The sequence below is a fragment of the Carettochelys insculpta genome, chromosome 21 (assembly GCF_033958435.1).
Source record: "Carettochelys insculpta isolate YL-2023 chromosome 21, ASM3395843v1, whole genome shotgun sequence".
NCBI lineage: Eukaryota > Metazoa > Chordata > Testudines > Carettochelyidae > Carettochelys > Carettochelys insculpta.
Window position 1 is genome coordinate 15,438,204 of NC_134157.1, and position 17,821 is coordinate 15,456,024.

A 17,821-nucleotide genomic window follows, 5' to 3' on the forward strand; every position below is an offset into this window, starting at 1 on the left:
AGTAAGGGAAAATGCATGTAGACTCTCTGCTGGCTACTTCAAAGTATTGCCTAACTTCAACGTTAGTTCCTAGTGTAGACACAACTAGTGATCTCTGTTGGTCATTCCCAACCTGTGGCAAACAAAGGCTATGGACATTGTCCCTGCCCATCCTGGCTAACCACCATTGACAGACCTATTCTCCATGAATTCATCGAGTTTTATTTTTCAATCCTTTAAACAAGTTTTTCTCACTCCATTTTGCTTAGGAGACTGGTGCATTACATTAACACATTACATATTTAAGAAAGACTAACTTACACTGGGTTAACAACCCCGTTTGTGTCTGATTTCCAGATCCTTATATCTCCTACTGCAGAAACAAGTCAGAACACAACATTCTAGTTCTGACATTTCTAGCTCCTGAACTGGGAGTAGTTGCTCAGAATCACTTGAATCTATGGTCTGAAGAAGTGGGTCTGTCCCACGAAAGCTCACCTAATAAACTATTTTGCTAAAGTGCTACTTGACTGCTTTTTGTTTTGATAGTGTATAGACTAGCACGGCTTCCTCTCTGTAACTACTGACTCATATTGTAATTGCATGGGATATATTCCTTGATCCCAGAGCACAAACTGTGGTGCATGCTGTACTGCTGAAATCATTGAATACACTGGATCTGAGTCTAATCTCACACCAGAGTAAATCAGGAGTAGTTCCAGTGAAGTTGCTGCAATTCCCTTGGTGTATATCTGAAGTGAGATAAGAAGCAGATCCTCTGTTCTCCAAAAGCTAACAAAGTTGCAATTTCTTGACTCCCTTTCACACCCACCTCTATCATGAAACATATAAATATACAAATCTTGGAAACCATAAATCTGTTTATCTGATAATTTATCCAAAAACAAATGTCAGCTAAACAAGCAGGGCTCTAGTTTTTCTAAGCACTTTCCACGACCAGGGTATCCAAAAGCACAAACATTACTGGCAAACCATCCGGCTTACAAATGATGCTTAATTTGCAGTAAATAACCAAGTTAATTAGGAGTAATGATCCCCCAGACAGTCTCCACATCTAATTATTCCTTTAAAAAAATCTGGCTGCTTGACGCACTGCAAAAAAAGATCTAGAGAGGATTTTTTTTCATTCCAATTTTCAATTTATCTCACTACATTATTAATTACTAATAATTAATATTCAGGCACTCACATTTTTATTTACAATTCAAGGCATGAATTCTTTATGAATTATGATATGAACTTTTAAATTTAATTAAGTAATTTGGAGGTAATTAATGTGTAAATTCTGAATATAAACTTCCTAGTTGTTTAGCTTAAAAGTGCTGCACTAGTCATTAAAAAGACCTCTTTGAGATGCAAAATTACAGGGCTGTAATAGGGCATCAAAAAGTTGATAGATACAAAGTACATTGTCAGGTGTGTGCTCAGACAGCCATCCAAGAGAGATTTAAATGCCACCCCACTGGTTAGCACAGCAACCACAGCCGGCAGCATGTCACTACGGGTGGTGCACATCCACACATGCCTGGGTGCACATAAAATTTATTCTGCACATGGATGGAAAAAATTAGAGAAAACATTGATTAGCAGTTGGTCTTCACAAAAAATATATGGAAATTGTTGGGAAGAATCAACATGAAGTAGCAGAATGTGTTAAAGTAAAGTTGGGCAAAAGCAAACAAAAGTCTATCACGTAGCCAACCTATCAGTACAGGGAACGTTTGTACAATGAAATACAACCCACCCTGAACTATTACTATGTGTTAATAGCTTTGGGCTATGCAGGTAATAGCTCTACAGGAGACTAGCAGTGGTTCCAGTAGGCATACCCAATGCTGATACTGCAGGTTTTCTCAACTGCAGCTCTGGGCTTTCCCATCGCGTAGGAAATAATTTTGTAACCCTGATTCACATTGCATTCCCAACTGGCCAATTCTTGTGAGCTCTTAAGTCCTATAACTTGGCACAATTATCTCTAAAAGCTGGATATCCATCTTTCAGAAGAGAATATGTCAGCTCTCATACTACCTTCTAACTGTACATAATTGATATTTACCCTGGGAGAGGACGTCTGCACAAGGTTGGTCAGCATTGAATGATTTTAGGATTTGCTGATAAATCTGGAAAACTCTGGGAAAATTTCTATGATACTCCAGCAGATGCTTTGAAGTCTCCTGTTCAGATATGCCTTCTGCCTCCACCAAACGCTGTTGCACCAGAGGGTCGCTTGGCCAGTCAAAGGTGGTATGGTACACCTCTAGACATTAAAGAGTAATTAGGACCCATTAGGAAGTTTGCAAAAAAGCTCCCAGACATAAGCAAGGTCTAGACTCTAGCACAGGTAGAAGGGAAGCACAGTGACTTCTTCCTAACTACTACTGAATAGCTCCACAAAGACGACAGGTAAGGGTGCAGAGAAGTAGCTGGCTATAGGGTAGTGGGTGGTAAATATGTTTGTGTCCCTTAATGAGGTGCAGCAGTACACCTGCTACTACTTTACACTGGGATCTTCAGAACAGACCTGTGCCTTCCTTGTACCATGAAGTCTTCAATTAAGAAGAAGAAGAATATTTTGCACTCCACTAGCACCTTCCACCTAATGATCTCTAAACACTTCTTAAAATATTGATTCTGATAACATAATTATAAGATTGCATATTATCCCTGCCTTCCAAATGGGGAAACTGAGGCACGGAATGGTGAAGTGGCTTGTCCACAACTACACAAAAAAGCTGTAGCAGAGCTGGGAATAGTACTTTTATCTCCTAACTCCTACCCTAAACTTAAACTAAGGCCTCTCTGGAAAAGCAAACAAAAGCCATCCCTTTAATTCAGCATGTCCTTCCCAATGCCACTCTTAGAACAACTGACATGGGTTCCTGTGGAGCACCCAAAGCACACCATCTGCAACACTGCCATGTCCTGTTGGCTCTCCCACTGGGGAGCACACACAGTGGAGGTTATCCAAAGGTGTTACTGCCTTTCAAAGTCTATCAAAGATGCTATGGTAAACAGTAAAATTCTTACGGTGTGATCATAAGTCAGGGTGACCTGTGCTGTAAGGCAGCAGTACGGCTTGCCACAAAACTGGTCTTTACAAATATTTTCACCACTGTATTGGTGCAGAAAATGATATCCACTGAATTTAAAACAAAAGTGTATATCTGATTCAGAATTATATTGCCTTCTCACACCATAAAGGGACAGCATTAAAAATCAACTTTAAAAGCATCAAGGCTTCAGTGTCTCTTGGGATAACACAAAAACGTTCTCCTAGAAAGTATCAGGTACAAAAGCATACAACACCTTTTGTGGATGGATCAATCCTTTTCCCAAGGTTCCTTTCAATCAGTACCATGTCTGGAGCATACAGCACAACTAAGCACAGAAGAAACAGAATAGAAATGCATTTTCAGTTAGCTACTGATTTCATTTCCTGGAGGTGCTTGCACCTATGCTCTGCAAGTAAGTGGGGGGATCGATGCAATTCACGTACATTTAGCCATCTTCCCCATTTGCAGCATTTTTCTTTACTTCCTTGCATTTTACCTATGAACATTTGATGGGGGGGCGCAGATTTTGACCAAAACTATCAGTCAGATACCATTTTTAGGAAGAAATATATTGTGATAAATACAAAGCTCAGTTCACTTCATTTTGTGAAGCAATAATCTGTCTTCTTTTATGATCATTCACTTACTAAATTCAATTAATCATGTGCATTCTATTTTGCAAGGTTCTTCTTTATTCATGTTCTTATTAAGGGTGCTATTTTGTTCTTGATTACATAGCTAAAATTGAGGAAAGAATTTAATCATCAATACGGTTAGCTACATTCAGAAATGACCATATAAGTGTTATCCAATCTACATATTTTTCTAAGCAATATCATACTGATTCTGAATTCCTTTACTAATTAATAATAGAATTATATACAAATCATACCCAAAGTAGCAAAGTACCATGTCACGGTTGACTAAAGCTGGACCTTGTTTATTGCTCCCACTTAAGCTGTACAGATTTTTGAAACATTCTCACCTGTCCTGTGCCCCAATTTTCATTTTTCTCTTGCATTTTGGATCGTTCCCTATCTAATAATGATTTAAAACAATCCCAGCATGGGAAGGGCAGGAGCTAGCATCCTGACACTATAAAATTATCTTTGTTTTGACATACCCCAGATTCCTATTTGTGGCATGAAAGGTCAGGCAGAAGACCTGCGTGCTTCAATTTCATGTTCTGTGTGTTGAGCAAATTGTATTTATTATTCTATCATACGGGGGAATGGCTTGGGGGCGCTTTTAGATCCTTTTTGCTCCTAGGGATCAATTAAAGCAGAATCCTTGAGATCTGGGGTCCGGAGGTCAGAGGAGGTTTGGACTCACTGGTGAAACAGAAACAGAGAGGCACAGCTGTTTGCCATCACTTGCTAGAAGAGGAATTTGCTGGTCTAGAGCAGGGGTGAGCAAACATTTTAAGTCAAGGCCCCATTTTTTGTCCCTCCAATTAGCACCCCCTTCCCCACGCCCCATCCCCCCCAACCTGTCTAATGTAATCCAAACCAACAGAAAGTTCAGTTATGCTCACATTACAAAAAAAAACTTTTGGCATGTGCGAGAAAATAAGTATGTAAAATGTAAAAACTTAATTAATTGGTACATAAATGTGAATACACAGATCTAAAAACAGTAACATAGTTCAACATATTTAATGAGGTGGATGAGCTTGAGACCCAGCAGTCGATCGTGCTGTGCCCCCCTTACAAAATTTCACACACACTTTGTGCACCCCTGGTCTAAAGGAAGGTAGTGGGCTACAAAGTGCTAAAAAGATAAAGCTCCATTCAGGGAAGGCAGGGCAAATAGTTCAACAGACTGCCCTAAAGTTTTGGAGGGCTGAGGCCCCAGTTAGCCATCTCCTCCAGCCCTGTGACTGTTTTGATTTACTTTGGTCTTTTAGGCATGTTTTACGTGTGTACAAAACACTGTTGTTAAACACACGAGATGTTTTTGTTTAAGTCAATAGTAGTTTTCATCTCTGACACACAAATACAAAAAAAAATTTGTATTTCTTACCAACATGTCTAGGAGTGATGCCAGCTGAGTGCAGCATCCAGGCTTGGTCTTGGTTTTCAGGAAAACCTTCCAAAATCCAACCCTATTGCACAAAAATATGAAAGAATTATTGATCCAAACAGAGCGAATCTTAACAATTAAATCCTAGGACAATTCAATCCCATTTGTTGAACACACACTATCTAATTCTTACCTCACTACAGTGCAAATCAGGAATAAATCATGCATTTAAACCCAAATGTTTCCAGAAAATGTACTCCTTTTCCAGACTAAAATGTGAGTTAACATTTAACTCTCCTTCTACCTCTGAGAAACACTGAATTCTCTTATGTCATCACACAAATACAATTGTAACCTTCTGTCATTTATTCTGGTTCTTTCCTAATGGACAAGCTCAATTTATGAATTTTTTTTAAAAAAGGGTTTAGGATTATAATCTTATACTGACCTTAAAATAAGAGGAGGATTTGGATAAGGAACACATTCAGCCTATTCTTCCAAGGAATTATTTTGTACAATCCACACAAACCTCTGAAATGAATGACTAATGAAGACTCTTCCACATTGAGCTCATCTATGAAATACCGCATCACATGTAATGAGCAGAGTATAATTATAAGTTTAAAATTTTAGGAGCTCCATAGTTTCAGTATTGAGCATCTGAGATGTTTTGCATGTTGAGAAGATTTAATTACATCTACACATCATTGGAGAGCCAATTCTGTAAAGTATCGAGAGCAGCTGGTTTTCAGTCAACTGAAATCAATGGGATTTAAGGCTATTTCTCCCCTCCTCTCCCATTCCCCCCCGTTTGAATCCTTCATAATATTGCTGGTTACACCAAGTTATTATCTCTTAAATATTTATCTGGATAAAACCTGGATCCTTGGATTTGACTGACTGATGCTCAGCATAGGACACGAGAGGGTGGAGAGGCAGCTGAGAGCCCGTTCATCCTCTGCATGTGGCAGAGCAGCCTCAGCACTACTCTAGTTTCTGGCGTAAATGTCAGGTGGACATACTAGGAACAAAGCCGTTTCTATCTAAGCTCACTGACCTTGGTGTAATCCTATCTGGTGGTGAGGGTGGATTTTACAGGTTAGAACAGATTAGCTGTAGACCACTTTGGAATTTTTCTTTGATGGAGGAAATCTTCAGATGTCTGTTTAGGGCAATTTCATGGCCCCTTTATGCCACCAGAACTCTACAAAGGGATCACTGCATGGGCCAAGGTTTGCCCCCTTAATGCCTAGTTCTTATTGAAAGGTGACTGCTTCACATTTCTATAAGAAACATAAAATATAGGTGCAATGAACTGGACACTTGCTAAATGCAAATAAATTTATCCAAGTTTGTATTTAGTCATATATCAACTTACTGAGGTGATAATTTTCAAACTATTCAAAATTAGTGAAAATGTTAATTACATTTATTGAAGTTTTGATACATAAGAAACTGCAAATAAAACATCTTTCAGTTGACCACACTTCTAATTCCTATTGAAGATTATGTACTATCTTCCTTCTCACTCACTGTAAGACTCATTCAGTTCAAAGTAATATAAATAAAGCTTAAAAAGACACCATCAAAATTATCATCAGCTATTAAAATCATATCACATGTTAATACCACCTCAATTTATTACAAATGAAATAATTTAATAAATCAACTTTACTTTTAACCACTTGAACTATTAGTGTAACTGATGACATGTGGACTCAAACCTGAGACCTCTGGAGCTTAGTACATGAGCCTCTACAGCTTTTGATAAAAGCCAGCTGTCTATTAGCTATGGCTGTGGAGGAGATTCGTTCTATCTCTCGAAGTGGTCTAGGCACCACTGCATGTCACAGTGAATCGCAGCCAGTAGGTGAGTTACACTAGTACTCAGGTTGGACAGTGAAACCAGACAGATCAAATTACAGTATACTCTTTCTTATCTGGCAGCCCGGGGAGGGGAGGTTTCCAGATACTCGAAAATTCTGGGTAATAGAGAGGTATACATAACCTAGCAATGCAAAATACCAATGGAAAACAAGATTAGATATTAAGAAACAAACAAAAATGTATGCACAGTACTTTATAAACCATCAACACTAGTATTGTGCACTGTAAACCTCTACTGCATTTGCTGTATTTATTTGTATTTTACTTTCACTATCTTGCACTTATGGAAAATGCAACTAAAATTTACATATGGTTAAAATGCAGGTTATTTGAGAGTTCCAGATGATAGAATGCCAGACCTGAAATAGTTTACTGTTTTTTCCCCAGTTACCAGATACGGAAATTGAGAAACAGCAGTGAAGTGAGTTGCGTAAGTTCAGGCAGGGAACAGAGTAACAGGAGCTAAATCTCTTCACTTCTCATCTGTGCTTTAGCTGCAAAGGTATCTCTTCCCCATTTTTTTTTATTTAAGGTAAATACATCCACCCAAAGCCCAAGAAATCAAATTTGATGTGAACCTTTAAGCAGGAGTTAAGGAGGTATAACATTTATACATCCCAAATGGCATACAGACCACGGAGTTACAACGCAGTCCCTCTAATATAGTCACTCCAGCTTACTGCAGAGGACAGTCCACCCTTTCCCAGTATAGCTGTGATGTCCCTTGGCCTGCAGATATATCATTTTACCTCAAAATGGGCCCTTAGTTGGGTCTTCAGTACCAAAAATTAATTTAATCCAGCAAGTAGAAATGAGTTTCAATGAGGTAGAGCATAAAGTTGGGTTCCACAGTGGAGAGGTTTAGCGGAAAAGAAAGTGACCATTTGCTGTGCTCAATGTGGCTGAAAGCAACATCCACTAATGACATAACCACAGTGAAACAGGCACTTACACATTGCACAATTGGTTTATTTTTTAAAGTTTCAATAATGAAAAAAAAAACCGAATAGGATACAAACAAATGTCTTCTTTCTAGGAAAAAATGGCAAAAATACCCCCAAACAGCACAAATCCAAACCTATTTCTACAATTTTGAAATATTCAGAAGCATACCAAGCCACACCACACATTTAAAAAGAGAGAAAGAGAGAAAATAAACAAATCTAAAGAGCAAAGAACATGGAAGAAAATATGCACTCGTTATTTTCTGAAATTATACAGGAAAACTCACAGTAATGGAGCCTATTTCCCAGAGCTAATGAAGCAACAGAGCAAAAGAAAGAAAGAAAATCCTTTTGCTCCCTTAAGTCCTTGTTATAGACAGATAAGTGTTGGACTGAACATCTTAAAAAAAGAAGCATTTACAGATCTATGAAATACCACAGGAGTACTGCAGTATTACTCAATTTCTGTCTGATGCTGTATCTGAAATCAACCTCTTATGGCTTCTGAGTCTAAATCTGCTAAAGTTTCTCTAAATTTCTCTCTGTTAGTTGTTTAGCAGAACAAGTCCTTGTAACTGTACTCCCAATAACTTTTGGTGGTGGTAAGAAAGCTGAAAGATCATACCTGTCTATGTAAAAAGCATTAGCTAGCAATCATCATCATCTCTCATATCAATCTGAGCCTTTATCACTTTGGAGTACAAAGATGTCAGCATTATTTCAGGGAAATGTACCTTAATTACTTTTGTAGGAAAAAAGATCAGGATATTCCAAATATACCAGAAAATAGAGACTATTTAAAATCCCCTAATTCTGATTTCATAGCCTGATTTCATTGACTTGCCATCCTGCAATCTTCTGTGGGCAATTAAAAAAAAAAAAAGACACTAGTAACTGCAGGCCATTTTTTGCTACTCCGAGAGTTTGCTTTATCAAATTAGGATGAACTACTGAATAAGGTCACACAGGTGCTAAAAAAATCAATTTTTCCATGGGGAGTTACAGAGGAGAGAGAACTCAAACAGGTTCCATCGTGTTTTATCAGTATGTTAGGAGCCTAGGCATCGTATTGTAAATGTACTCTGTTCAGCCATAAATGTGAAGCTGAGTCCCATAACCTCAATGGGCCAGAGCCTAAGACAGTGTAAATGAGTGTTGCACCTCTGACATCATACAGCTATGCCAGTTTATATCAGTTGAGGACCTGACAATTATCTCCACTCCTACTTTAATATTCTTTGGAACCTAAAGTAAACAAAGTATTACAAGATTTCTCATGTCAGGGCAGTTCAGAAGCATTATAGCTCAAAAGCAAATACTTAGCAATGAAGAAAAGATAGCGGATAGTCTTTTCAACAAAATGTAACACACTTCATATACAATTACACAGATGCCAAAGTTCCTTAAAACAGATAGCATACAATTTAATGGCTAAAATTTTAAGTAAGAAATCATAGCTCAGTGAATAACTGCTTGTAATAAATATATTTTAAGGCACTAAACAAATACATAATAAATAACCCTTACATAAATAGTTAGCTTTATGGATCTTATTTCCAACGTCTCTGAATTCTGAGGTATCAGTAGTCTCTAATTAGAATACATTACCCATCTACTTGACACTTCAGTGAAATGTCTATTCTACCACAGAGTTGCAGCTTTGTTCAGAGCAGGTTTATTGATATTCTGATGCATTCCCTTTCCATACCCCCAGTGGCTTGGTTCTGTTTTATCACACATCAAAAAGGCCGTATGCTCAGGGCACTCCATGCACAGCTCTGAGCTGGAGGTCTGAACAGCTGCAAGTAGTATGGTATCACAGGAGGGACAAGCTCTAAGCAGATGTCACAGATTGAAAAAAAAACAAAAAGACAGAAAAAAAGGAGTGTGGTTTGGGAACTAAGCAAGAACAACATACAGCAGAGCAAGACCTGACTTCAAATATGCCTATCATGCTTTATGCAAACACTGGTCTTTTCTGCTCTCCTGCCTACCATTAAACTGTAATTAGTAACTTCCCTTGGTAAGAATGTGTTTCTTTATGAAGCCATCTCTTTCTGCTCTCAATAGCAATAACCTCCAGGCACCCTAGCATGGGCAGCACATCCTCACATTTAACCATGAATAAAAGCTCAGATTGTGAGGACTCCACAATGCTTCATTCTGGGGCTATCATTTACTCTCAAAAACCAAACCCTGAAATTCCCTCCAACTTCAAGATGTTGATAAATGTGGCATTCAGCTTTTGCTGTAAGGTCAAGTAATATGCTCCTTGGAAATCTATCACACTGTGTAAATCAGCAGCAATGTGGTATTTGTGCCATTTCTAAGGATGCAAATTTGCCAACTACCAACCAATACACTAGAGTTCTGTAGACCCATAAATTCATTCCACAATGTTACATCCCAACAGCACCAAGAATTAGGTAACAGTCAGTGGACCTATACCAGGTACTAACCCTGTATGATGAAAAATCCTCACATCAGCTTCACAAGTCCCCGGTTCTAACATAATGCTTGCAATAAGTTTTCTATGTATGCTGTAAGACCTACCCATCTGACCTCTTGCAGTCCTAACTATATTTGTATTAGAGCAACACAGAACATACAGTCTCAGCAGAGCTGTTGATCAATAAAATTGTACTCCTTAGAGGATGCTATGACATCTATAAACCTGTGAGTGTCAAAACAATGGCACAAAAAATTCTGTATTCCTACTGTCAGAAGGATGAAAGTTGTGCAATTAATGCCAGACCAATGACACCACAAGGAGAAATAAAACAAACAGCTGGTAGTACTATGGTCCAGCACACTGCTACTACAATCTATGATCTTCAATATAAAATACTGACTCATGTGATGAGCAATATAGCATAATTCTATACAAAGATTTCAAAAATTTGCAGCTCACAATGTTGATTGTATTAGATTTCACTTAAAAGAGTAATAGAAATGCACTGATCCTCTTTCATATGGAAATTAAGCACACATAGAAAGAGGCCCATCCCTACATTTAGTAGCTGTTGATTACAGCACCATTACACATTTTTTCTAGAGCTCAGTGAACTTATTCACATCTAATTGAACTCGTAGCTAGCACTCCCTTTTCACTTAACTTGGATTTTCTGGAGATATCTGTAAGTTTTTATTACCCCAGATGTCCCATCACTGCAAGTGATGGTTCAGTTCCACTGGCAGGAACAGCAATGAGTGTGTTAATGCACACAGAATTCCAGGCAGTTGCTGGCATTTTGAGCATCACGATGGCCTACTCAAACAAGCATGTTTAAAATGTCAGCAGTCTTAAGCACCTTTTCTTGATTCATACTCTGGTCTTTGCCACCATCAGCAGAGTTTAAGCAGCATTAGCAACTGTTGAAAATAGGGGGCAAAAAAGTATAATGTGCACAGGGCCTTTGGAAAAGAGTGGAATGTGTCTGCATATTGAAGAATGTCAACTCTTATCTTCACAGCAATAATGACATTCCAATTACACCAGAAAATAGAGACTATTTAAAATCCCCTAATTAGCCTGGTTTCATTAACTTGCCATCCTGCAATCTTCTGTGGGCAATCAAAAAAAAAAAAAAAAGAACACCAGTAACTGCAGGCCATGTTTTGTCACTTCGAGAGTTTGCTTTATCAAATTTGCTCTCATCTTAACAGCAAAACAATGAACATGTAAGAAACTTCTCTTTGAAAGACGTGTGGGCTTTGGCAACAGAGAATATGGCTTCTGTGGGGGAGCATATTAGAGAAGGTTTAGAAATATCCTTGTGCTTTTCAAAAACTCCTAAACTGAAGAATTATTTACCAATGAACAAAATCTTTGAAGGGTTTCTCTGCACACACCCTCTTTCACTAAAATATCTTTATCTGCTCTATTGGGGGAACAACAGTGGAAGCACTCGTGTACACAATGTACAGCAGCTATCAATTCACTTGATCTCATCTGACCATGGTTAGACAACATGCTGTTTAAAAAGCTCGTGACATGCTGTAACCCAGTGGCGTCCAAAAGCAAGACACCTGATCACCAGCTGTGGTCCTCCACCAGGCCCTGCTTCCTCCCCCACCCCCCGAAACCCAGGCGCCCTACCTACTTCCCCCAGTGACTCAGTGAACCTGCTGCTGGAGCCACCCAGACCCAAACTGCAGAGCCTCGAGTGCTGTGTGGCTTGATGCCCGAGGCCCCAAGCTGCTGCCACCACACGGCATCCAAGGAGCTGCTGTGTGAGCCCCCAAGCCACCACATCAGCCCACCAAGTCACATTCGACACAATAGGCTTCCCCATTCACCACATGTGGACACTGCAGCTGTAACCTGTCTACACTAGTGATCCCATCGCTTCCCTCACAAGTGCAGTTGCACCAGTGGTAGTAATGGTGGCAAATCTGAGTAAAAAGAAACCAAGCACACACTTTCCTTTCTTTGATAAAGGAAGGACACAATCTAGTGCATGGCTCTGCAACCAGTGTGCTGTGGCACACTGGTGTGCTCTACAGCGGCACTTAGTGTGCCACAGAGTCGTGTGCCAGGAGTGCTGTCCACTGCTCTGCGCACATGCTCCTCCACTTGATGGGGAAGTGCATGATGGTGGCGGTGGCTCTGATGAGTTGCCATCATTGAGTTAGAGCTGGGGTCGGGGGAGTCCTGGGGGTGCCCGGCTCTGACGGGGTGGTGGAGGATTGGATTAGAGTGGGGCGCTGGGGGTACCTGGTTCTGGAAGGGTGGGGAGTTGAGCTAAAGCAGTGGGCTGGGGACGCCTGGCTCTGGAATAGGGGTGGGGGATTGGGTTATAGCAGCTGAGAATGCCTTATTCTGTAGGAGGGGAGAGGAATTGGGTTAGAGTGGGGGTGCCTGGCTCTCAGTGAGGGGGAGGGGACTGAGTTATATATATTGGGTGTGCTGTGAAATTACAATGAGTGCTGAAGTGTGCCACAAGGTGATAAAGGTTGCTGAGCACTGGGGTACCAGGTAGCAGTCAGAACTCCTGGATTTCATGCTGAGCTTTATTGTGTTTTCTTAATAACTTTTAATTCCATGGGTTTGGCCTGAGAACAAGCAAGCAATTCCACCTGGCACTTTATAAGCATCAGGTGTCTTACCTCTCTGGCTAGGTCAACATTGGCCACAGAAGACTGAACGCTTTGGTTTGATCTTCCGGGGCACTGTTTCACGCCATGTACAGAATTGCACGTTCTGGGGTCAATGTTGACCACAGATCTCTTTGCTAGCTGCAAGGATTAACAAATATCAATGGGAGAAGCACTCCCATTAACCTTCTGTGGTGAGGACAGGGACCAATGTAAACAGCTGCAATATCGATTTTAGGCACACAATTGGCATACCTAAAATTGCATAGCAGCCATCAACATTCCCAGTAACTGTAAACATAGCCTCAGTCTCCTGATCTAGTATCCAAGGGGTAGCCATCTTAGTCTGTATCCACACAGACAAGAAGTCCTTTGGCACCTTATAGACTAAAAGATTTATTGTAGCATAAGCTTTCATGGGCAAAGTCCCACTTTGTCAGATGTATCAATCCTGATCTAAGCATTAGATCACAGCCCCTGTCTTCTAAATCAGAACTGTGCCACTATTAGGAAGTGACATGATAAATACACTAATTTACTCAACTAGAGCAATATTAAAATGTTTCTATCCAATTGTGAGAGCAAATCGTACAATAAATTGCATTGTTCCTTACCACAGATTTTTGACAGACTTATAGCACTGCCTTGATATAAAATTTTGGTTGTTTCTATTTTCCCATTCTGCTTGGTTTCTATTATATACACAGCTGACAATACTGAGTTCAGCAGTTAAATTATTTAATTCAAAATACCACATAAATGTACAAGACCGCATATTGAATAGTTATGTTTTTAAACACATTCTACAGCTACACACGGAGGCTTAATTCCAGAGCGAACTGAGTACATTTATGCAAATACAGTAAATACCACAGATAGTAGGCCTGAAGGGATAAACATCTATCACCGTTAAAAACAAAACAAAACAAAAAAAAAAAACCACACAGATAACCTTTTAAAAGCTCCAACAGAAACTAGGCAGACCCAAATAATTCAAGCATGGTGATTTGCATGCAAAATTTTAATTCTACTTTGCAAATTCACAATGAACAGAATAATTATGGATTAAGGCATAGAGTGGTTTGCACAAGTAAACTGACTACCACTTCCCAGACATTTAGTGGTCCCCTCAGTCTCTTCACTTACTTATTTCTAACAATTCAAAATGATCGTTTCAAGTCTCCCTGTGGCTGAGAGATGGGGAGCACATCATGACATTCTAAAATGGAAAGATGGGCCATTTAAAAAAGGAATGGGATGCAAAGTCTTATCCACAATGAATCAAACAGCTATTCCACAGTCTTTTCTGTCCTCAGGGCCCTGGGATCATACTACTACAGTATGAGGGTTCAAAGAGGAACTAACAGTTAGATTTAGGGAAAGGGAATCAGCTTGAACTAATAAAATTGTGCCTTTTGTCACAGACAATGTAATTTAGATATCTGGGGTCTGATTCATCATTATGTCATTCCAGTTTTATGCAGCTGTAATCTCATTGGTTTCAAGGAAGTTATACTGGTATAAATCTGGATTAAAATACCAGTGAATCGGGTACTTGGTCTATCAATTTCCCTTTGTAAAGTGATGGTATATATTTGTTTGGGAGGCGGGGGTTAATACATGGTAACCTGAAAAGAAACTTACTGAAAGGTTACAAAGCATACCCTATTTTATAGATGATGCTGGTCTAATTACTAGATGCACAATTAGTTTTATATAGTAAGATATTTTAAAGCACTTTATTTGTAAAATATTTAGAAATCATTAAATAGATTCACAGATTCCAAGGGAAGATGGAACCATTTTGACCTAGTCCAGGGGTCTCAAACTCATGGCCTACAGACCATCTAGAACCTGAGCCGTTTCACAGTCTGGCCCACACAGTTGCTAGCATGTGAGTCCTTACGGCTTGGGGAGGAGGGTTCTGTAACTTTCCCGAAGCCCACCCTATGCTCCACCCTGTCCCTGATCCACCCTGTCCCCTCTCATTGCACCCTCTACCCTCAAAGGTCATTGTGAATTCTCCATGATTGGCAATTTTTAAATCAAGATGGGATCTTTTTCTAAAAGATGTTAAAATGGAATTATTTGGGAGGAAATTCTCTGGCCTGCTACATGAGGTCAGACTAGATCGGGAACATGAACTTGAGGATTAGTGAGAAGCCTGGCCAAGGGTGTTAGCAGGGGCTGGGCCTCCCTGCACTGACTGTGACAGTGGGGGCTGGGGAGAAGTGGAGCATCCAGGCTGGCCTCAGAGATGGTGGAGGAGCAGTGCTGCATCACTCCGCTTACCTGTGGCTCTCTCTGCGATAAGTGCAGGGGGGCCCAACCCTGCTGCCAGCATCAGCCCCAGACCCTGTAGCCTAATCTGAGTATGACGGACTGTCTCATACATAGGACAACTGAGGTGGCTGCTGTGTCCCTCAAAGTGCAAAGCTCAAGGTGGCCTTTCCAAACTGTCCTTTAGACAGGATGGCTCTGTACATGTTTCCCCCGGGCTACAGGGATGTGCCAACAGCAGAGTGCAGCTAGCAGCGGGAAACTGCTCTAGTCCTGCTGTGCTGCCACTGGTGGGTCGAGGCCCCTGGGTTGGTTTAAATCGCCCAGAGGCAGCAGGAGGGGCCAGAAGACCCTCATACCCAAACCCTGCCAGACGCAGTGACCACAGGCCCACTAGGAGGATTTGAGGCCTGGCACTGGCCCCAAGGTACATTGAGTTTGAGACTCCTGATCTAATCTGACCTCATAAAACAGGCAAAGGACTTTCCCTTAAAATAATCTCATTTGAGTATCTTTTAGAAAAAAAATCCCATCTTGATTTAAAATTGCCAGTCATGGAGAATTCACAATGACCCACGATAAATTGTTCCAATGATTAATTCCTGTTAAAAACAGACCCCTTCTTTTTCAGTGTGAATATGTGTAGCTTTGGTTACCAGCCATCAGACTACATTATACCTTTATCTGCTAGAGACTGAAGAGCACTTCATTAAATATTTTTTTTCTTTTGTAGGTACTTACAGACTGATTTGTTTATTCCTTTGATGCCTTCTCATTAGATTTGAATGAAATTGCATACAGCACAGTGCGACTAATGGTACCACTGTGTGGCCTCTTCTGAACTGCAAATAGATAATCCTAATGTATCAATGTCATTTTTCCATTTAATTTCCTTGTTGTAGGGTTGTTTTTTTAAAAATTTCTTTTTTATAGACAGCTCAGGAAAGAACAGGCCGGCTTTCAAAGCAAAAGATGTTGTACTGACCAATTAGCAACTCTCAGAGCGATCACAGAGCAGTTGCTTGAGTGGAACTTCCCCTTGCACCTAACCTTCAGACTTCCAAAAAGCCTCTGACAACTTTGATAGAGACACTTTGTGAAGACTGCTGCAAAATCGTGGCATCCCATCCAAAATTATTAACCCGCTCTATTTGACATGTGAACCTTCAACATGCCTATTTGTTCACAATGGTGTCCGGACAGAATCCTTCAGCATATTCTCAGGAGTGGGACATGGGTGCCTATTGTCACCTTTCCTGTTCTTGATTGCAATGGACTGAATTACGAGCAAGACAAAAAAGGAATTCAGTGGACACTTTTCAAACAACTGAAGGACATTGATTTTGTCCGACTATGCCACCCTCCTTTCACTCCAACATGAAAGCATGGAAGCAAAAGTCACAACAATAGACAAATATGCCTCAATGAGTGGACTGAGTATTAACAAAGGAAAGACCAAGACAATGATGATCAACCAGTCCAACAACAATGCCCTCGCACTGGGAGGGGATAACCTGGAAGATGTGGAGCAGTTCACCCAGTTAGGGAGTATTATGGGCAGAAATGGAGGAACAGACATGTGAAGAGTGCACTCTTGTATGAATGTGGGACCTGGCATACTAAAAAGTCTTCAAATCACAAGCTACCCATTCTCATAAACAGATGCCTGAGGTACATCCTTCACAACAGATGGTGTGACTTTGTCACAAATGAGGAACTGTGGAACAGAGCAGGACAAGAACCACTTGAGGTTCAAATCAAGTGAAGAAAGTGGGGATGGCTAAGCCACATTCTCAGAAAACCATCATCCCTCATAGCCTGTCAAGCTCTCAAATGGAATACACAAGGAAAATGCAAAAGAGGAAGACCTTGGACAACGTAGAAAAGATCTCCTGAGACTGAAGGACAACTGGAGTACTCCTGGGGTCAGCTAGAAGTTTTATCCCACGACAGAGTGAAGTGAAGGACACTTGTAGATGAGCTATGTTCCAATCCGAGTACAACGGTTTAAGAAGAGCTGCTGTCCTTGCTTTACTCAATAAACAAGCCAGACAGTGATATAAAAAATGGACAGTGTTTTAATAAACAGCAAATCTCACAACAAACCTGTGATGTGATGGCAGAAAGTATTAACTACCCCATTTTGCACATGGGTAAACTGAAGCACAGTTCAGCAAATATATGTTTCATACGCTCAAGGGTGGGTTCTTCAGAGTTCTCAGTGAACCTAATGTGGGCTCTGGGCTGTACATTCATTTTAGAAATATGCACCATATACAGCACAGCCTCTGTAATGGCATATCTTAAAAGTTTTATACCCCACAGACTGTTATGGTTCCAATAAGTAATCCTTAATCATGGGCTGATTATTGACTCAATACACCTTAACAGCTTCTGCAGATCTAAAGAAAATATGTAAGGATGGGGGCTGGGATTCAAACCATCTAGTTTGCTCAGTATTAATCTACTTCTGAGGTTCTAGTTTAGGACACATTTCAGCAAAGCCAAGAGAATAGAATTCCCTGCACCCAGGGGCCT

At 40.2% G+C, this 17,821-nt stretch overlaps 1 protein-coding gene across 4 annotated transcripts in view; it reads right to left on the reverse strand.

Moving 5' to 3' along the window:
* The window catches only part of AK8 (adenylate kinase 8), a 125,906-nt gene that overhangs the window by 83,831 nt on the left and 24,254 nt on the right, over window positions 1-17,821 (reverse strand). For all 4 annotated transcript variants that reach the window (XR_012648338.1, XM_075015352.1, XM_075015351.1 and 1 more), the window contains 3 exons: window positions 5,076-5,157; window positions 3,307-3,378; window positions 2,057-2,257 (listed from right to left, as the gene is read on the reverse strand). Coding sequence is in view for 3 of the 4 variants with exons in the window: in XM_075015352.1 (XP_074871453.1) it covers window positions 2,057-2,257; window positions 3,307-3,378; window positions 5,076-5,157 (355 nt within the window). In the remaining variant the exon portion in view is untranslated. The remainder of the gene's footprint in view (window positions 1-2,056; window positions 2,258-3,306; window positions 3,379-5,075; window positions 5,158-17,821) is intronic.